Source organism: Mizuhopecten yessoensis, unplaced genomic scaffold (assembly GCF_002113885.1).
Source record: "Mizuhopecten yessoensis strain PY_sf001 unplaced genomic scaffold, ASM211388v2 scaffold9651, whole genome shotgun sequence".
Taxonomy (NCBI): domain Eukaryota; kingdom Metazoa; phylum Mollusca; class Bivalvia; order Pectinida; family Pectinidae; genus Mizuhopecten; species Mizuhopecten yessoensis.
In genome coordinates, this window is record NW_018408154.1 from 542,116 (window position 1) to 564,597 (window position 22,482).

Below are 22,482 nucleotides of genomic sequence, written 5' to 3' on the forward strand. Positions count from 1 at the left end.
AATCTATATGTGTAGTAGATTGGTTTATAGGGTCTCATGTCCTGTTAACAACTTAGGTCATTTGAGGACACGTTGTGAAGTAGAAAGACTTGCATATCTTTCCTCACAGAGGGACTCCCACCATCATGGCTGGCTGTATGCTAGGAAAATGGCAGGGTCCATACACATCCGTGACATACTCTGCCTTGTAGACGTCACGTTTACTCAAGATTAACATCGGGGAGAAATGTTCACTAGATTTATACACAGATAGAAGAGAGAGTCTTGTAACACATTGACGATTAATAATCAGTCGCACTCAGGATTTACAGCCTGCAAAAAACGGTTGGAGGGTGGCGGCACTGTCATCGTCACACATGAGAGTGGTGACTCGGGGTTGTTGGGAAGTGTTAGGAATGGTGACGGAGGTTTAGTGGACCAGATGGCTGGCTGTGTTTCGGCACAATGACATGTAGTATGTACACATCACGCTGCACCTCGGGCTGCTGCTGTCGATAATTGTAACCTATAATGATAACTGCATGATAGCCGCCACATGTCGGAACGGTATTAACGATGGCATGTTGACCTAATGGTAAAGTGTGAAGAATCAGAATTGAGTTTGGTAAGGGCGACCTCCCCTGTCTGAGGGGCCAGACCAATGCTGTTTGTGTAACGGAGAACAAAACAGCTCCAGAACTGTTAAAATAGTCATCGCCAGTCCAGACCAGAATATTTTCATATATCAAAATAATAGCCTGTGTATAAACGTGTCAACTTAAATTCTTTATTAATTTTCGTTACTTTTCATTTTGTTTAAAAATGATAAAAGCATCTCAACAATTTAAGTTGACTTTTCTACTGTGAATTTCTTTTCATAATGCTTGGGTACATACGAAATAATGTTGATCCTAATTGTCAGAGATTTACCATGATATTTTGAGTACCCCCCTGGCAGTGCCTTACATCAAAGGTAGAGGGGGAAAAGTGGAAACAAATGCTAGCCTGCTTACTAGGAATGTTTATAACAATTACCAGGAAAAAACTGTGCATAATGTATTGACATGTAGGCTGTTGTATGGCCATGGTACAGGCAGGGGTAATCTGTACCACACCGCCTACCACTATCTCACACACACAGTGATGTACGCCACACTTGGAAATACCTCAGTTTTTCTGTTTTTTGTGCAATAGGCCAATATGATGCCTTCTGAGACCCGTTGGGTCACAAAGCTATTCCAAAAAGCACTTGAAAGATATTTATAAATGCACATCGGCAGGCGCGATAGTGAGACTTGTATACTCGGCACACATCTGTTGTGATCGAGCTCGTCGGAGTTATAGGCCAAGGGAGCTATAGTGTTGGTTCTCCAGTGCTGGAGAGGATATATACTGGCAAGCGTGAGAGGTTCTTGTGAATGTTAGGCTCTATTCAACAAGCCTCCTTGTAACATCTTGTAAGGCCCTCCTCAACAACTATACTTGTGAAATCTTGATGCATCATATGAGAGGTAAGTGGAAGGGGAAAGTGCTCGGAAGTGCTTCACTTCCATACACGCCTTAACATGCTTCATCTGAATCATATTGATGTTTTGTCTGCATGTGCTGTGTAGTGTTGTCATTGTCACTCAGATGTTTGTTCTGGCGGAGGTGATTGTTCAAAAATAGATCATTACTGAGGAGGAATTGCTGTTGGTGGGTTGTACGTACCTCAGTTGAACATAAAATATTTCAAGGTCACTGATAGGATTCTAATTCTGGGTCACCTCTGAATCTCACAATCCCCATTGTAAAGGTTTTATTTAGGACAACTTGTTAGTCACAAAGGTCGGAAGTCTATTGATGTGGGAAAACCAGTGATGATCACGGAAATTATTGTTCGAACACATTCAATACTTTGGAGATTGTCACTGCTTACGTTCTGCGTCACATGAGGTCAATTGCTGTGGACGCCTGCACTATTGTTATGATGTGGTGTGATATCAATGTTTCCTGCATCACCCTGGAGGACAACTACATGTTTTGTTGATGATGATCTAACAGAGTGTACGTAAGTATTGGTCCAGTGGTATCCGGAGTTCCTGGTGATCGAATGTTGTGTATTGGAAGGAAACGGATACCACTCACCAACCAATTAGAGTGACAGCCCTCGCCCCATTATATACATACTGTCATTGGGATTAATAGAGGTTGGAGGAGGCTTGTAAAAGTTAGCCTGATTATGAAACTTACTGGACAGGTCGCCAGAGATTTATAGATATTGCAGAAAGTTTATAGAGGTTTTACTTTGTCGAAGTACTAAATGGACAAGACTTGAGATTTATAGACATTGGAGAAGACTTATAAAGGTTTTACTTTGTCCCAGTACTAAATGGACAAGCTTTGAGATTTATAGATATTGCAGAGAGTTTATAGAGGTTTTACTTTGTCCTAGTACCAAATGGACAAGACTTCAGATTTATAGACATTGGATAAGACTTATAGAGGTTTTACTTTGTCCCAGTACTAAATGGACAAGACTTGAGATTTATAGACATTGGAGAAGACTTATAAAGGTTTTACTTTGTCCCAGTACTAAATGGAGAAGACTTGAGATTTATAGACATTGGAGAAGACTTAAAAAGGTTTTACCTAATCCTGAAACCAATAGGTCGTCTGCAGTTTAACAAAAACTATTGTAATTTATGTGGCCTAGGATACTAATGGACAGGTTTACTCCTGGAATTTATAGAGATAAGGGAGATTTTGTTGGCCGTGGAACCTGGACGATTAGCTGTATGGTAAGGCACATCCACGTAAGTGTTTAAATGTAAGTCCACTACAGTGTCATTGTTTTTACCTGAACAGTATAAGGAGTTGTTTGGCAACGTAAATGTGATGACTTTGTTGCCCAACTGAAAATGTTAACATTACAGTATTGTATTAGATCTGGTTTATAGCATAAGGAAATTGGAGCTAACACGATTGTATAGTCGGAAACACATAAGTATGTTGGAGTGTATTCATAATGGTTATGTGTGTAGTGATAAGAGATATGGGTCATGTGGCGGTAGGGAAGGTGGGGTTATTAAATCCTTTGTTTTTGGGCTGCAAAGATGGGTGTAGGTATTGAATATGCATACTAAAGTTATGATAATTATTACTGAAATAAAATTGTGTTATGGAGTTGAAATTTGATAACAGTGGTATGAATATTGCCCTTTAAGTATCACCCTAAGTTTTAAATGTTACGGAGAGGAATGTAGACATGTTCTGATGAAGTTGTAAGTCAGAAATACCATGTGAATGACTGAAATGTATTCCTTGCACAACAAAAGTCTGTAGCATTAAAACACAATATTGTTATACAACATGGATGCTACACCATAATTGTCAACACAAAGAACATAAAGTTCAACACACAAGGACAAAATCTTAATAATTATTATTATACAGGGACAAATCTAAACAATAATTGAAATGCGCAAGAAAAAATCTTAACATTGATTGTCAATATGCAAGGACAAAACCTCAGCAATAATCATCAAAACAAGGACAAAACCTCAGCAATGATCAACAAAACAAGGACAAAACCTCAGCAATAATCAACGAAACAAGGACAAAACCTCAGCAATAATCAACGAAACAAGGACAAAACCTCAGCAATAATCAACGAAAACAAGGACAAAACCTCAGCAGGTTTATACTAAAGACAGCAACAAGCATCAAAGAAATAGCAAAGTAACGGAAAGACATCATGAACTTAAAAAACAAGAAAACGGTACTAGGAGATAGAATAAAGTTTGTTTCATACCAAATGTCAGGGAGAATTACGGTAAGGTGTTAAATTGTTTATAAAAAAACAACATGTATGTAATTCCCATGTCTGTCAGAATGAAGGAATCCCAGGTTTTTATCATTGTACATGAACTGCCTTGTCACTCCCGCTTATCTGTGGTGCCAAGTGCATTTTTATCTTGACTGAGGCATTGTGGGAATGCCGGCAGCCATCCAATTGTACCATGTGGTTGGACTGGATTATCAACAACACTCCAAAGTGTTATTCCTGCTCCTGGTGCTGTAGGGTGCTTGTCAAGTAGGAACGATTAGACAAGATTTTATAAAAAAATGTCACGATTAGATTTAATTCTGTAGGGAATTGGTATAGAGGTGTGTTATTAAAACCTGATGGCATGACTAGAAATCAAAATACGGTTGTCTACGGCATGCATATATTGATTAGTACAATGTTAACCAAATATAACTGTTTCTCTCTGTGAGTATATTTATATCAATGTTTGCTGTGCTGGAAGTCTCCTATACCCACTCCTTCACTATCACAGAAATATACATACAATTGGCTTTGTATTGAATTTCAAACAGCAGTTTATCACCCTACACAAACAAGGCTATCCCAATAGATTAATTTCCTCTTTAACATTTCAAACATAAGTTTATGGTAAACAGGAGGTCTGTGCATACAGGCTCTCAAGTTTTATGAGAATGGGCTTTGAGTGATTGGGAAAGCTGCAGATAGAGTAGTGTAGAGAAAAAAAAGTACACTGTACTTGAGGTTTTATGAGAAAGAGGCTAGGGGAGATCTCGAAAGAGGCTTCAGATGACAAACATCCTCATATAGCCTGGCCAAGAGCGGACAGATGGGAGGTGGTAATGCTTGAAATTAAAAGCAATCGAGCCACTTGTGATGGTGTAACCCTCAACTAGGGCTAAAAGCAGTGTAAACAAGTGTGTAGTGCTGAAGGACCAGTGTAGATCGGTGTTCTCCAACCCTCTCAACAGCACTTATGCATGTAAGGCCATTGTGTGATAGAGACATGTGTGAGAGCCGTTAGCAGGACAAGGGTGTGTTACCCTTCTCAAACAAAACAGTTGTCTGATCTTTGGAACTTGCACAAGTGCTCTATTACATAAGGCGGTACATATGTTCCAGTTTGGATAGCTAAAATCATGGCTTTTATGTACTTGTCAGCGTGGATAGGATTTGATATACGCTGTAAACAGTCATTTTTTTAGCACACTCAAATTTTATGCCATTATCAAATTTCAACAGACTAATGCATTAATGAATTGGTGTTCTCACAATACATGTAATAAATAAAATGATATACAGAATTTTTCAACTGCAATCATTATTGACAGAAATATTTGAAGCATGAAAACTGCTGAAATAAGATCTACATTTACAGTACCCACTTCAAGAGTATCTCTTGACAGTCTTAAGAGTTTCATAAAACAAATCAGAATAGCATTCATTCATTCATTCATTCAACATGCTGACATTCAGTAACCTTTGATTCTAATTTAATGGAGTTCTCTAACTCAAGGAAATGACAGTTTATATGAATGGAATAGAAGGAAGATATCTGTTGTGATTTTAATATGAGTTGTGTATTTGTCAGAATATCACCTCCACCTTCAGATCCCCTTTTGTGATACTGAGAACCCATTTGTTTTCTAAACATTGAAATTTGTTGAAAGGAAATATTGAGAACCCCTGGGTATGTGCCACATCTGTGACAGCACAACAGAGGTGGTAGTGCCACATTCGTGACAGCACGACAGAGGTGGTAGTGCCACATTCGTGACAACACGACAGAGGTGATATGCAGATAATTGGGAAAAGAAGAACTTGTTGTATTGAGTACAACTTATAAGATCGTTTTGGGTAAACAGAAGAATTGTGACTTACCACTTTCATTCATGTCCGACATGAAATCTGTGTTTTTTTGTTTTTTTTTTGTGAAAAGCAGCCATACCCCATTAATGTGAGATACTATTAAGATAGAAAATGTGCTTCCTTAAAAAAAAAATGCCTTGTCACCCTTTTTTTTAAAATTTTGTACAAGAAACAGTTTGTTTAGAGATCAAGTGCTAAAGTAATTACTCGATCACAGAAACATTCGGTGTTTGTAGCGTTACCTGTCAGAGAACACTCCAGTGTGGGCACATCCCTGTTTATGTTGGAAGTACATGTGTTGAAATATCAATATTTATACAGATAGAACTAATTACAGTTATACAGCTAGAACTAATTACAGTGTAACGTGAATTCATTTAGTTTGTCTATTTAACTGTTAACTTTTGAGGAAAAACGAGGGTATGTAGACCATCAACTTAAAAAGTGGCATTTGGAAAACATCTTGAATTGTCAAACAAGAATTGCTGTAATCAGTTGTGCCAGGCATATGTAATAGATTATTTGAAATATTTGTAAATCTTAAAACGTTTATCAAGTAAATTTTTAACATTTTATAGCAATAGATAGACAGGATAGGTAAAATAAAAGTTAACACAATTTGAAAAATGTGTAAAACCTGAGAATGTTTATGTTGTGGTGTAATAAAAAAGGTTGTAGAGGTAGATGTGATCTAACAGACTACACTGCAGCTGTCTCTCTCCGCAGCAGATCCTGTCGAAGGCTGTGTAGGGAGGGGTATTTACAGGCCAAGTTTATCTTGTAATCTTGTATTAGTGGAGTAGGATGAAGTGTCTGCTGATAGGGACCCCCTCCCCACCCCATCACCTCACCCCCACCCATCCTCATCTTCTCTCTGTATTCCTTCCCATGGGCTGACAGGTGACATCCCATCCTCAACCAGAATATCTTTTATACCCATCTATCCTCTGTATCCATTCCATGTGCTGACATGTCCTCTCCCCGCCTAGCCTCATCAGCCCTCCCCATTCCCCCACCCTCTGTACTGGACTGTTCTGACTGACAATCTCTTCTACCCACCTCAGTTATCCCACCCTCCCTTTGTACCGCCAGTCCGCCCTGTTGTGACATTCCCTATCCTCCTCCCCACCTCGTCAGCTATCCCACATTCCCTTTGTACCAGTCTGTCCTGTTACGACAGGCCTATTCCCCACCCACCTCGTCAGCTATCCCACCCTCCATCTTACCACCACTAGTATGTCCTGTTGTTACAGGCCCTATCCCCCACATCACCTCGTCAGCTATCCCACCCTCCCTCTTACCACCACTAGTCTGTCCTGTTGTTACAGGCCCTATCCCCCACATCACCTCATCTGCTACCCCTTTCTCTGTACCTGTGTATTCTGTTGTTCTGACAGGCCTTCTTCCTACCTCATCTGCTAACCCTATCTTCCCTCTGTTACCCCCTTCTCCCAAACCTCCTGTCATCTCCTCCTTACAGACAGGCGATCAGCAGTCACAGATAGGCTTTGTTTGTACAAGTTTTTATTTGTAAAAGCTACAGAAGCTGGTAGATATGGTTGATAATTGTTTATCTTCTCACTAGTCTGTCTTCACTGTCTGCAATGCATTTCCTACTGATTTGTTTTGATAGAGGAAAGAAAGCAAAGAAATGAACTCTGTTTGAATGGTACCTGTTTTATAGCTCAAAGAGATGTACATATTTTGTTAACATCTTAAAATGTCTCAAGGTCATGAATGATGGTCAAGGTCACTGGGAATATCACTATTTTGTGAGCTTCATCAATTGAACTGAAAGTTAAAGTTAAATGTTTTACTTCCTTAAATAGAAAATAATTTAAATTGCGTTTCTTTGAAATGAGGGAAACTCTGAAAAGGGGTCAAAGATGAAAGTGTATGAATCTGTGTGCTGGTTGCTGTGTAGTAGGACATGGCATTGTGCCGACAAGGAAGGATGATACAGGTAATGCTAACAAGTGGTGTGTCTGACACTGGGGCTAAAGTTGGGAGATTTGTCACCATGTAATACTGTTATTAGTATGCATGTGTGTAAATTAATATAGGGAGTGATAGATTGAGATGGATGGCCAGTCCCATGTCTGGGGGAGGGAGTCTCGCTGACAGCATTGTCATGACTCATTAAGGGAGGTCATGACCACAAATTCGTTTTTATTGCTCAAATATTTCACCAAGCATTGTGCAATTTTTATATGTGAACATTTAAAACTTAAATTGATGCATATTTCCTTAATATTTATCATCCTTTATTATATGAGAAAAATGTCATTTTGATGTTGATAAAATATGTATGCAAATGCCTTTGTGAAAGGAATGTTTAACCCATTCACCCCTGAAATTTCATACTGAACTATTCCAACCTTTGAATTGGAAGAGTTCAAATGTGTCTTCGGGGGTGAATTATCAAAGGTGGATATTGTCCCTGCTACAAAAATGTTGTCTGTGGACCCTATTTGTACTGTATCCATATTACTAGGTCTGGTGTCGGTACTATGTATAGTGATAGGTGTTAGGATAAGGGAAATAAGTTTGAGGTGCCCAATTATCGGGGTGTGGTGAATGTGAGACTTGATCAACAGAAACAAGCAAATAATTTCGATGTGTATTGGGGGTAGGGGTGAGGTATGTGCATTCTGGGAGATATAAGCTATGTGCTTGGTGTATCCCAACTATTAATGGTTGAAGGGTGTAGCAAGGTGTAAGAGATGTTATAGGGGATAGGGGATTTTGATATGTATGAGGTTAGGGTTGAGCTATGATACTTCAGTAGGGAAACGTGACTGTTCTTTTTACTAGAATCAAGATGTGGTTTTTGATGGGGCAGGGTGACTGCGCCATGTTTTCTGTTTTACAGGAGATGTGTTTTTTGTGGGGTATGGTAACCGCCCCATGTTTTCTGTTTTACAGGAGGTGTGTTTTTTGTGAGGTACGGTAACCGCCCCATATTTTCTGTTTTACAGGAGGTGTGTTTTTTTGTGGGGTACGGTAACCACCCCATGTTTTCTGTTTTACAGGAGGTGGGTTTTTTGTGGGGTACAGTAAAATGTGAAATGACAGTGCACTATGATACAAGCCCTAATACATCACCCATAAGTAGTTGTTCGTATGCAGACTTCAGCATGTTCACATATGAGTGATCACCCATCCGCGCCCGGAGTAACACTTTACCTGGTGTTTATAGGTATCGGGGCTGCTAATCGAGTAGGATCCTCCGTGTCATTGGTTCATGCTTCCCCTTTTTTGTGTCCCCAGATAGGGGCCAGAGTCACACTAACAGTGCTGTTTAGTCCTGCCATGCAAGGAGCAAGGATTCGTATGGATGTCTTTGTCAGGAGATTTTGGTTCTGGACTGGCTGTGATATTTCTATTGATGTGACTGTCACCAGACTTTCAGTTGGATATTACTTATTTGGGCAATAGTTGCTCAGTTATTAGATAAAGATATCAACATTTGCCTTTTAGAAAGGTTTTGGTATATTTTATGCCTTTAACGTGACACTTGTGTGCTAGTTGTCAGTGTGACAATCGTGTATGTGACAGAGAGGATTCTGATTTGACGATTTCACCAATTTTAATAGTGTACATAACTGGCTTCAAGAATTGAGGAGGGTTACAGAATATTTTAGCTAAAGAACAGGCCCACGGACGCCATTCTGTGAAGCTTCACCTATACCGCATTCCAGACAAAAATGGATGTAAATTTGTCAGTTTAATAACTTTTGTCAAAGTCTACCTGCAGTGTGTATACTCTTACCAATGAAGAACGGTGTGTGCAGTTGGCATATAGTTTGCTTCAATAGTGGAAATGGATAGCATTTAAAAACATTTTCACTCAATAAAGCTGAAATGATAGCTGCTCATTCTTCTTAAATCAACCATCGACAGTGTTAGATTGGACAACTATAGGTAATGTTTGAATGTCGGTCACGATGTCATGTCTGTCCAATCATCTGTAATGTCAGACTGGCTGTCATCTCCGTCGGATTGGGTGCTGCTGTAATAGGGGATGTCTAATGCCATAAAACACGGTGTGGTTAAGGTGTGAAATGTTGACATAGACAATATTTGGAGTGACTGAGGATGTCATTGTTGATTAAAATGACTTTTGCCATGAATGAAAATGCCCCAGAGGATATTTGACCAGTCAGAGGATATATTATCTTAGTGGATCTTTGCTGTAATTGAAAATATGTTTTTGGATATTTTCTACAAGATACCAGATACAATGTATATGTTAAACAAACAAATACTAGCACTGTAAATTGCCAAAGGCGTGCTGGATATTACCATTAAACCCAGTGTATATTTTCTGTGTCTGAGGATGCCTTAGTGGATTCGTTAAAATTTAAGATGGCAATGGATATTTGCTTCAACTTCAAGGATATATCCTGATGATGGGAGTATTCTTCTGCAGAGGATAAAAGCCTTGGAGCTTTTGGGAAAAGATGTTGCCCAACTTCACCAAAGCTGTTGTCATTTAATATTGATCAGTCATCATGATGTCTGGGCATAAATGGTGTTCATCATGTCATGAACATCAACATAAATGGGGATTAACGCAAAATGTTCCGAATCGCTTCCTGTTTTCCGATCTTCTCAGAAAAATGGTGGGTAGTACAACTGATCAGCAAGTATCGATACAAAGGAAGTATAGTTACGACTGATTAACAAGTATCGATACAAAGGAAGTATAGTTACGACTGATTAACAAGTATCAATGCGACAAAGGAAGTATAGTTACGACTGATTAACAAGTATCAATACAAAGGAAGTATAGTTACGACTGATTAACAAGTATCAATAAAAAGGAAGTATAGTTACGACTGATTAACAAGTATCAATACAAAGGAAGTATAGTTACGAATGATTAACAAGTATCAATACAAAGGAAGTATAGTTACGACCGATTAACAAGTATCAATGCAACAAAAGTCTTGTTACTACTAATCGACAGGTATCCATATGACAAAAGTATCGTAACGACTGATTTACAGGTATTGTTAAAATAAAGGTCTTGTTACGACCGATTAGCAGGTGTCACTACAACAAAGATCTGATTAGTTTTCGCAGGTAGAGTAGTATAAATACACCATTGGCATTTTACAAATAGAGGAGTCAACATCTTTATAATATAAGAAATGTAGATCAAATTTTCCCCCAAACTTGAAAAAGTAAGAGTTCTGTATACACCCATCTGTTATGTCTTGTAGCATTTATACGATGACTCTAGGAGTAAGACCAGGGACAGATAATGTCGTTAAAAGAAATAAATGAGAATTTCGTAGTGATTTATAGCATATATATGAGATTTTATAGAAACGTTTTTATTTTCTTGAGATTTGAGTTTTCCCTCCATGATGAGTGTTTTGTATAGGTATACTTGATAAGACTGTAGATGAGATTGCAAGTCAGTGGTGGTATAATTGTGTGTCTATGTTATATAAAAAGGACATGTTGATATACAAGTGTGAACATCTCGACAGGCCCCTGACAAGTCAGCTGATAATAGACTTGTGGACCGCTACAGGCCCCTGACAAGTCAGCTGATAATAGACTTGGGGACCGTGATAGGCCCCTGACAAGTCAGCTGATAATAGACTTGGGGACCGTGATAGGCCCCTGACAAGTCAGCTGATAATAGACTTGTGCACCGTGATAGGCCCCTGACAAGTCAGCTGATAATAGACTTGGGGACCGTGATAGGCCCCTGACAAGTCAGCTGATAATAGACTTGGGGACCGTGATAGGCCCCTGACAAGTCAGCTGATAATAGACTTGGGGACCGTGATAGGCCCCTGACAAGTCAGCTGATAATAGACTTGTTGACCGTGATAGGCCCCTGACAAGTCAGCTGATAATAGACTTGGGGACCGTGATAGGCCCCTGACAAGTCAGCTGATAATAGACTTGGGGACCGTGATAGGCCCCTGACAAGTCAGCTGATAATAGACTTGTGGACCGTGACAGGCCCCTGACAAGTCAGCTGATAATAGACTTGTGAACCTCCAGTAATGAAGATGTCTCAGGTTTATAATGCGTCATGTTACGTGTGCAGTCATGTGCATTTGCCGTGTAATTCACTTGACCTCCAACCCTGCCACCACCCTAATCATGCCCAAGTGTAATCACGATCATGCCCCGATACCTCCACACAAAAGCTGTCGCAGCCTTATCTAGATCGGAATGAATCCAGATATATATATAAAAAAGTCATCTGCTAGATATTGCCTGCTTATCCAACAGTTCTTATAGAAAAAAGATGACGTTGAAAACATAAAATTTTATTATCACGATATATGACTAATATTTTGAATATAAATTTTAAAATGCACCGTTTTTTCCTCAGTTGTCAGAGTAATTTTGTTACCAACCATGTCATAAAGAATCTTGCTAAAAGCATCTGAGGCAGGAATTCACAAACGAGTGTCACCTTTGACCCTATATTTAAGTGGTGTATCAAAGGAAATGGGCCCGTATCAACAATTGTAGCATGTACATAGCAAATTACAACATATAAGTGAAAAGAAGATAAATATGTTTTATAATTTCTATTCAGTTGTCAGACAATTTAAAAAGATATCAGATCATATGAAAAGTGATAAAATCGGAGGAGGCTTTCACCAGAGAAAATGAACGTCCGGTCATAGAGCATGAACTCAGTTTAGGTTGGTCACCAGGTGCCCCATTCTCGGTTCATCATCATAATTAGAATCAGATTTGATGGAGAATTGTAATGTATTATCACAGCAAAAATTCCATATTGCACAAAGCTTCCATTAAGTTTGTCCACAGCTTTTATCAAATGTTGGTTTTATTATTTCCTTAGTAATTTCTTTGTGTGTTGATGTATGAGAATGATGAAATTTTCTTTTTTGTTTTTGTTAAAAGAAAAACTTTCAATATGATTTAACTTTGTGTATTTTCAGGCTTCTGATGCAAGCTCTGATATCTTCACCACAGTCAACACTGTAAACCGCAGTCGTGAGTATTACTTTGGTTTCTGTTACAGTCAAATCAACACAATATTACAGAACAAGGATGTTACAGACGATATGATTGGTTGAGAAATACACATTTTATTGTACATACATTGTGATTGGCTGACAAATACTCATTATACAGACATTATCATTTGCTGACAAATACACATTTTATTATACAGACATTATGATTGGCTGATAAATACACATTGTACAGACATTATCATTGGCTGACAAATACACATTGTACAGACATTATCATTGGCTGACTAATACACATTGTGCAGACATTATGATAGGCTGACAATTACACATTATACAGACATTATCATTGGCTGACAAATACACATTATACAGACATTATGATTGGCTGACAAATACACATTGTACAGACATTATAATTTCTTAACAAATACACATTTTATTATACAGACATTATGATTGGTTGACAAATACACATTGTACAGACATTATGATTGGCTGACAAATACACATTATACAGACATTATGATTTGCTGACAAATACACATTATACAGACATTATCATTGTGATAAATACACATTATACAGACATTATCATTGGCTGACAAATACACATTGTACAGACATTATGATTGGCTGACTAATACACATTGTGCAGACATTATGATAGGCTGACAATTGCACATTATACAGACATTATCATTGGCTGACAAATACACATTGTACAGACATTATAATTTCTTAACAAATACACATTTTATTATACAGACATTATGATTGGTTGACAAATACACATTGTACAGACATTATGATTGGCTGACAATTACACATTTTATTGTACAGACATTCTGATTGGCTGACAAATACACATTTTATTGTACAGACATTATGATCAGCTGACAGATGCATTTGAATGATAAGTAATGGTCACAGTAAAGTCAAGGAGTTCTAATTGTGACATTTTAAAGTGTGAGGAAATAGTAAATAATCATTCCAAAATGTGATACAAATATGTAACCTTGAACAAGATTAGTGGGAACAGCTAGAAGTCGTTTGTATGGTGAGATAAGGTGTTTAGTTAGATAAGAGCTTGTGGCCATTGTTGTGTTGTTGTTTAACAGGGCACTTGACCTGTAATTAAACCAGGGTGATGTACACAGTGTGTGTTGGTTGATAGGGTACTGTTGATAGATACTTGACAAGTACTTGTCCCACCAAAAGTAGGGGTAATACTCCCCAGATAATACTTAATTCATATAGACATACTGTTACTTTCTCAAGTCCCTAACATGATATAAAAATGCTTTCTACATAGTTTACCATGTAAGTGACGAATTAACTGTACCAAAAGTTTACCATGTAAATGACGAATTAACTATACCAAAAGGGGTAAGGCTTGCTGTAAAGTTTACTTTGTATTTAAAAAGGAATGACTGCAATAAGAAAAGTTTTTACCAAGGTCGTCACAAAATTAAGCTTTACAACAACAAATATTACGGTTCTCCTTAAAAATGTCAGAGGTCAATGGTTTCCCAGGAAGTCTCGAGATGATGACGTTAGTACGGTAATGTGTTACTTCTGGTCGACTTTCCTGATCATAACCTGTTGATTTTGATTACCATCTACGTGAAGTTTATTGTTACTTGTGTCTAAAGAAGAAGAAAATAAACTTTTACAAAATGGGAAGTATGGGGACAGATGCACGAAGTTTGTATTTCAAAATATTTTTCAAAATCTTTATGATCAAGACAATAAATTTTGATAATTAGGGTGATCATGTACCATAATAAGTATGTTTCTGATGAAAGCTTATAGGATTACAGATGATGAAAAAGTTGATGTGACAATAGATGACAAATCATTTGATGTGATAGTGGATGATGTATCATTTAATGCGACATGAAATATTACTTTACTGGCGATATATAATGTGAAAGAAAGATAAATAATTTGTCTGATGAGAGCTGATGAATAATTTGATGTAATGACTAATGATAATTAATAAGAAGGATTTGAAATTGTTATTCTTAATTGTCAAAAAACAGAACCAAAGAAATTGTTGTTGAATGTTTTGAGAAATGGGGGGGGGGGAGGGGCGGGGGGGTGATACCATAATTGTATGTATTAGTACAACTTATTTCTCTGCAGTGATATATATAATGTAGAAGTGGAAATTTTCTCAGTTCTGAGTGTTTTTCTCATTGAGTAAATAACAACGATCTGTTAAAAAAATAACTAATGCGAACCTTTCCAAATGTCAAACTGTATGTTATCTCAGCACGGTATTGTGATAATTTACAGGAGAATGTATAGTGACCAACAACACAAGTACACCTACAGTATGCAGCAGCCCGTGCCCTGCGGGGATCACGACGACCCCTTCCCTCAGTAGTCCTGCCACCACTGCAACCACCACTGCTGCGCCCACCACCACCAGTGCATTAACAGTCTCGGCCACCACCACCTGTGGTACTATCACCACTTCCTGTAGTCCCGTATCCGTGGCGGCTCCCATTACCACACCATCTGTGATATCTAGTGGACCGCGAACAGCGCCACCTACAGCACCTCCCGCCAAACGCCCGACTCTTCCACCTTCATCGCCAACAAGCTCGCATCCTGCTCTGACAGCATCTCGACCACCAAGCAGGACCGCACAAATCCATAACCGAGAGAACAGGAAGAGTAGTTCCCCTTTACCCCCTCCTCGGCCCCTTGCCAACAAGAGGGAGGAGCACCGCGAAAAAGACCCACAACTCCCCTCAAGTCTACCGTTTTCCAAGTCCAGGACAAGGTTTGTTTTAAACTTCTTCAGAATTTTGTATAGTAATGATAAAAGGCTGTTGATAGGGTTGTTAGTAAACCTTTATCAATTCCATATCGCCATTTATCATCAAATATCTTCTCATGTGCTACAATAGAGATTAGAAAGCTGATTAAAAAGGAATGTCTGTGCCATCTTAGCATATCTAAGATATAACGGTGATATGATGTAGAAGTTGATTTGCACCTCGATACACATTGGCCTGACAAATGTGCGCAGCTAAACAAAAGAGGTCGGAGAGATTTTGTAGGCGATACAAACTGTTTATGTATATCTTTGCAAACTTTGGGCATAAACTTGATCGTAAATTTAACATACTATGAGCCATGTTTTATAAATGTTTGATTTGTTTTGCTCATTTAGAGTGATATATTATCTACTGATAGAATAATAAGTCTGACATTTCTGTCAATGAGCATGAAATGAACTTGATATTATTCAAACAAAGCATCAAATATTTGCAGAAATAAATTTGACTGTTTTTCATATAAAAAAATGAAGAGAAGTGCATTTTGACTGTTTTTCATAAAGAAAATGAAGAGAAGTGCTGTCTCTTACATAGCTAACTATATCTATCTGTGCTTTCTCTTACATGGCTAACTATATCTACATGTGCTGTCTCTTACATAGCTAGCTATATCTACTTGTGCTGTCTCTTACATAGCTAACTATATCTACCTGTGCTGTCTCTTACATAGCTATATCTACCTGTGCTGTCTCTTACATAGCTAACTATATCTACCTGTGCTGTCTCTTACATAGCTAACTATATCTTTAGGGCTGTCTCTTACATAGCTAACTATATCTACCTGTGCTGTATCTTACATAGCTAACTATATCTACCTGTGCTGTCTCTTACATAGCTAACTATATCTTTAGGGCTGTCTCTTACATAGCTAACTATATCTACCTGTGCTGTATCTTACATAGCTAACTATATCTACCTGTGCTGTCTCTTACATAGCTAACTATATCTTTAGGGCTGTCTCTTACATAGCTAACTATATCTACCTGTGCTGTCTCTTACATAGCTAACTATATCTACCTGTGCTGTCTCTTACATAGCTAACTATATCTTCCTGTGCTGTCTCTTACATAGCTAACTATATCTTTAGGGCTGTCTCTTACATAGCTAACTATATCTACCTGTGCTGTCTCTTACATAGCTAACTTTATCTACCTGTGCTGTCTCTTACATAGCTTACTATATCTACCTGTGCTGTCTCGTACATAGCTAACTATATCTACCTGTGCTGTCTTGTACATAGCTTACTATATCTACCTGTGCTGACTCTTACATAGCTAACTATATCTACCTGTGGTTTATTTCAGTGCCAACAGTTCTGGTCATCACCGGTACAGCCCCCAAATCTCGCCTAGTGCGAGTATACCCCCTTACCCTTTACATTCCACTCCTAACCACACGCCAACATTTCCTCCCCACCACCCCCAACTGCCCCCTCATCCCCCCTCCGCCCACACCCCCGGGCATCCGCCCCACAGTATGTTTGCACCCCCACTGCCGCCAGGACCAGCCGGGGCTTCTTTGACATCAGGCTCATTGAGCGGAGCATCCGCAGTCAGTCTGTCATCTCACTCACCAAGTGATTCCATGTCATATGCTAGTAAGTGTATATCAATAACTTTACCTACTGGTTGTTACTATGTAATATTCCATATGCTGAAGAGCATGCACTTTCCAATGTGTTTGCTGTAATACACTTCTCCATTTTACTTGTATAATATACACTTTTTGTCTTGGAATTGTTGGAAAGACATGTTGAAAGAACCCATTGTTAAAAAGTACATCTGTTACGGGAGGCAGCTATACTATTACCCAGGGGAGGTTACCATCTGTCAGGGGAGGCAACTATACTATTACTCAGGGGAGGCTACCATCTGTCAGCGGAGGCAGCTATATTATTACCCAGGGGAGGTTACCATCTGTCAGGGGAGGTAACTATACTATTACCCAGGGAAGGTTACCATCTGTCAGGGGTGGCAACTATATTATTACCCAGGGGAGGTTACCATCTGTCAGGGGAAGCAACTATACTATTACCCAGGGAAGGTTACCATCTGTCAGGAGAAGCAACTATACTATTATCCAGGGGAGGTTACCATCTGTCAGGGGAGGCAACTATACTATTACTCAGGGGAGGTTACCATCCGTCGGAGGAGGCAGCTAGACTATTACCAAGGGAAGGTTACCATCTGTCACGGGTTGGCAACTATATTATTACCCAGGGGAGGTTACCATCTGTCAGGGGAAGCAACTATACTATTACCCAGGGGAGGTTACCATCTGTCAGGGGAGGTAACTATACTATTACCCAGGGGAGGTTATCAACTGTCAGGGGAAGCAACTATACTATTACCCAGGGAAGGTTACCATCTGTCAGGAGAAGCAACTATACTATTATCCAGGGGAGGTTACCATCTGTCAGGGGAGGCAACTATACTATTACTCAGGGGAGGTTTCCATCCGTCGGAGGAGGCAGCTAGACTATTACCCAGGGAAGGTTACCATCTGTCAGGGGAAGCAACTATATTATTACCCAGGGGAGGTTACCATCTGTCATGGGAGGCAACTATACTATTACCCAGGGGAGGTTACCATCTGTCATGGGAGGTAACTATACTATTACCCAGGGGAGGTTACCATCTGTCAGGGGAGGCAACTATACTATTACCCAGGGGAGGTTACCATCTGTCAGGGGAGGCAACTATACTATTACCCAGGGGAGGTTACCATCTGTCAGGGGAGGCAACTATACTATTACCCAGGGGAGGTTACCATCTGTCAGGGGAGGCAACTATACTATTACCCAGGGGAGGTTACCATCTGTCAGGGGAGGCAACTATACTATTACCCAGGGGAGGTTACCATCTGTCAGGGGAGGCAACTATACTATTACCCAGGGGAGGTTACCATCTGTCAGGGGAGGCAACTATACTATTACCCAGGGGAGGTTACCATCTGTCAGGGGAGGCAACTATACTATTACCCAGGGGAGGTTACCATCTGTCAGGGGAGGCAACTATACTATTACCCAGGGGAGGTTACCATCTGTCAGGGGAGGCAACTATACTATTACCCAGGGGAGGTTACCATCTGTCAGGGGAGGCAACTATACTATTACCCAGGGGAGGTTACCATCTGTCAGGGGAGGCAACTATACTATTACCCAGGGGAGGTTACCATCTGTCAGGGGAGGCAACTATACTATTACCCAGGGGAGGTTACCATCTGTCAGGGGAGGCAGCTATACTTTTACCCAGGGGAGGTTACCATCTGTCAGGGGAGGTAACTATACTATTACCCAGGGGAGGTTACCCGCTAGGAATGAAGGCCTATTTATTGACTCAAAGGCTTTTTTTTTGACACATAACATGATAGGTTAAAATAAAACTTAAAACTTCCTGAAGTAACGTTAGTGTCAGATTTTTCTTTTTTCTCCCCCAAACCTAATGAGCTAAATTTGCACATGTATTTATGAGCTATTTGTGATGTTAGTTGTGAGAAAGTCTGGCAGACTCGGTGTTGGCTCAGCTACAGAGAACTGTACTGGTTGGCTAACGAGTAGGGGCTTTAATGAATTGTGGAAAGATGGGTCTGTAATTTATATTACTGGGTCTGGCTTTAGTAATGCTATCAAATTGTTCTGTCATGAGCTATAAAGTGGAAGCAGAATGAGGTATTCTAGATATTTCTCGATTTCTACCAATCTTTTGATACCTAATGAGCTATTTAGAGGTAATCCCCCTGAAGACCAAGTACACATCCTGACATGTGTAAATCATTACAAGTGTTAATTTATACTACTGCAGACTTGGAAGCTCCATTAATAGAGGAATATCATCAGAGAGTTAAGACTATCTCACATGACTGATAAGAGTACCGGTACAGGGCTAATCTACCGTGATATATGGCTATTGGTCCTGTAGTCATGGTCTAAAAACACTAAAAGAATTTTAGGTATATATTTTGAAAACAATGGAAGTTTGAATTCAACTCTGGGGAAGTTTTTACAATAACATTAAGTTGGTATATCCTATTGAATCATTCTTTAATTATGAATATTTCAATAACTTTTATGAAACAAATTTTGGAAATGAGATAAGAACGAATTTTAAATGTTGTCCCTGTTGTTCATGAAATTTTGTAGATGAGTAATATGCATTTTAAGTACTATTATTCTTGTTTTTCAGACCAGGAAATTTTACGAGAAGAGCTGAATCGTCGCTTCCTTGCCACACAGGATCGTCCCGTACCCTCAATAGGCGGGGCTCACCCCTTCATCCGTTCAGACGTCCATCAGCACCAACATCAACATATGCATCAACATCAACACACCCACCAACACATGTATCCAATACACATCCCCGGGTCCTTGGGCCCACCTCCAGCCCCATTGCTGGTGAGTAAAATGTGTATCCGATACCCTTCCTAGGACTCCCTGAGCCCACTGCTGGCTCAAATATCACAAACCCTTCCTAGGACTCCCTGAGCCCACTGCTGGCTCAAATATCACAAACCCTTCCTAGGACTCCCTGAGCCCATTGCTGGCTCCTTTTCCTGCGCTAACTATAGGCTTGTTGACTGTTGAATTCTAGTTTCTTTAAAGCAGACTCCAGCAAAAGAAGCTGGCTACTGTTATCCAATGTCAGTCATGAAATTTCAGAGTTATATGAAGTGTACTCAAATTTACTTTCGTCTGGGCAGAGTGTAGAAATCACCGTTTTGAAAAACCTTTAACTGGCATTCTGTGGAGATTATTTGCAAAAGAGGTGATAAAATAGTTGTTGGAGGCCACTACTACTGTGTAGAGAATCTGTAATAAGTCTGACTGAGGTTGGGAGATAGTGCCACTGTTATCAGAAAGCTACTGCCCTCATACCAACACCCAACACTGCTGTTTTATACACATTTATCACAAGTTTTTATAAGCCTCAATTTATCAGTAAATGGCTTCCGCCAGTATATTCAGATAAGGACCTGTTTTCTTTTTGTGGTAACAGTCTTTAAAATTAGACTCCAAAATCACATAGAGATAAATTGGAGTATCTATTCTACTAGCACACTACCTACCAAAAAAAAAAGGTTCATTTTCAAATATCAAAACTTGAGGCACTAAAGGTTTTAGACATAATGATTATTGAAGGCAATGGTGTAATTATTTGATAAAAACGAACATAATTTTATCATGCATGCCGCATCAATAAAATCTGAAGCATGTTCCTTGCTGTGAGGAAATCATTACCTTAAGAACAGCAAAAAAGGAACATTACAAATTTAAATAATTTGAAAATTTAATTATAAACATTAAGTTTGAATCAAGTTATCAAAGCCAGAGCACATTTACAAGAAAAAAACAGTCTCTTCTTTCTGTTATTTGTCTACCCATAAAAATGGATGTAGTTAGGAATCACCCAGAGAAATTACTCTCCCAGAGTGGATCAGTGATAGAATCCATGAGAGATGAGTTACAGGCACATACAAAATGGTGAGGTGTGAATGGGTAGCTGGGTGCTGTGTTTATAACCTGGCTAGATTAGGGCGGAGATAAAACACTATGGCAGGTAGTCTATATCTGGGGAGGGAGTGATAGGGATGCAGTGATTGAGACTTCTGGAGGGGATGAAAGGGACATTTGCTGGAGAGGAGATCAGCACCTTTGGGGGAGAGGGAGGGAGGGGGTGGGGGANAACCTCTGAAGGAGGTGTAAGGGATGATATTATACCACAGACTGTACAGTTAGACAGAGTTAAATCACATTTAAATCAGATTCATATGTTAATCATCACAACCAGGTGATACTCCCCTGGAAATCCAATATTCTAAATTCAGGATTTGCATGTCGATCACCTAAATCTCTGCAGCAGTTTCCTTGAAAAACGTTGCTTCAATTAGTTATGTACATACATTTTTTTGATCAGTAACGTATCTCATTAAAATTATCTGATAAAATTGCATGTCAATAGCTTCATAGATGATGATGATGTATGATAATGTTGAATGTCTGAAATAGACTTTATATCTATTTCTGGAATTATCGTTACTGGTAATAAAAATACTTCAACTGAATATTTTGACATGGGGAAGTCAGTGCTGTGTTGGGTATGTATAGATGATGGGGAAGTCAGTGCTGTGTTAAAATATATTTGGTTGATATTTCTGTATATTTTACAGTCCCTAATAATGAAATGAAAAATGAAATTGCAAGATATTCAAATTCATTGTTTGATATTCTGTATATTTCAGTACGAGAAGGTGCCAAAGTTAGACTCCCCATTTTACCGGCCCCAGATCCCAGGCCTGCAAACCTACCCCACTGGGATGTCGCCCCTAATGCCTCCAGCTGGGCCAGGACCCCTCAACTCTGGACTTAACTCCGGGATACCAGGGGCATTCCAACCCAAGGTAAGTTCCTGTCCTTGATCAGTGGCCAATGGTCATGTTTAATGTGGAAATGGGTATCTGATTTGTGACTATGATCTGAAAACTGGTGTAAACATACTATTATATTGCCTTTTTTCACCTTTCATAATCATGCATGACCTCTGCAACCTCAAACTTTCTAGTTTTCATTCAGATTTTTTTAATCTTAAATCTGACGTAAAAAATGGACACACATCTTTGTGCAGGAATCAAGTTGAAATAATGAATCTGAGGCAATGATTAAATGGAGGATGCTTTTCTGTACAGCAGTGTGTGTATATATAATAAGTAGGTAAAAAAGTGGCGGAGCAAGGTCATGAAATCTACAGCGCATCAATGATAAAACTGTCTTACTCTCCAATATAGACTATACTGTAGCCATGTTCTGTCTTACTTTCCAGTATAGGCTATACTGCAGCCATGTTCTGTCTTACTCTCCAGTATAGACTATACTGCAGCCATGTTCTGTCTTTCTCTCCAATATAGACTATACTGCAGCCATGTTCTGTCTTACTCTCCAATATAGGCTATACTGCAGCCATGTTCTGTCTTACTCTCCAGTATAGGCTATACTGCAGCC

The 22,482-nt window shown here is 39.2% G+C and overlaps 1 protein-coding gene across 6 annotated transcripts in view; it reads left to right on the plus strand.

Moving 5' to 3' along the window:
• Nucleotides 1-22,482, plus strand: part of LOC110458575 (autism susceptibility gene 2 protein-like) — a 233,407-nt gene that overhangs the window by 201,558 nt on the left and 9,367 nt on the right. For 4 of the 6 annotated variants that reach the window (XM_021510334.1, XM_021510335.1, XM_021510336.1 and 1 more), the window contains exons 6-10: nt 12,601-12,655; nt 14,938-15,430; nt 16,793-17,085; nt 19,673-19,881; nt 21,726-21,884. In XM_021510334.1, the coding sequence (XP_021366009.1) occupies nt 12,601-12,655; nt 14,938-15,430; nt 16,793-17,085; nt 19,673-19,881; nt 21,726-21,884 (1,209 nt within the window). Of the gene's footprint in view, nt 1-2,056; nt 2,775-12,600; nt 12,656-14,937; nt 15,431-16,792; nt 17,086-19,672; nt 19,882-21,725; nt 21,885-22,482 lie in introns of those variants that run through there. The other 2 variants (XM_021510338.1, XM_021510340.1) reach the window with 2 other exon arrangements.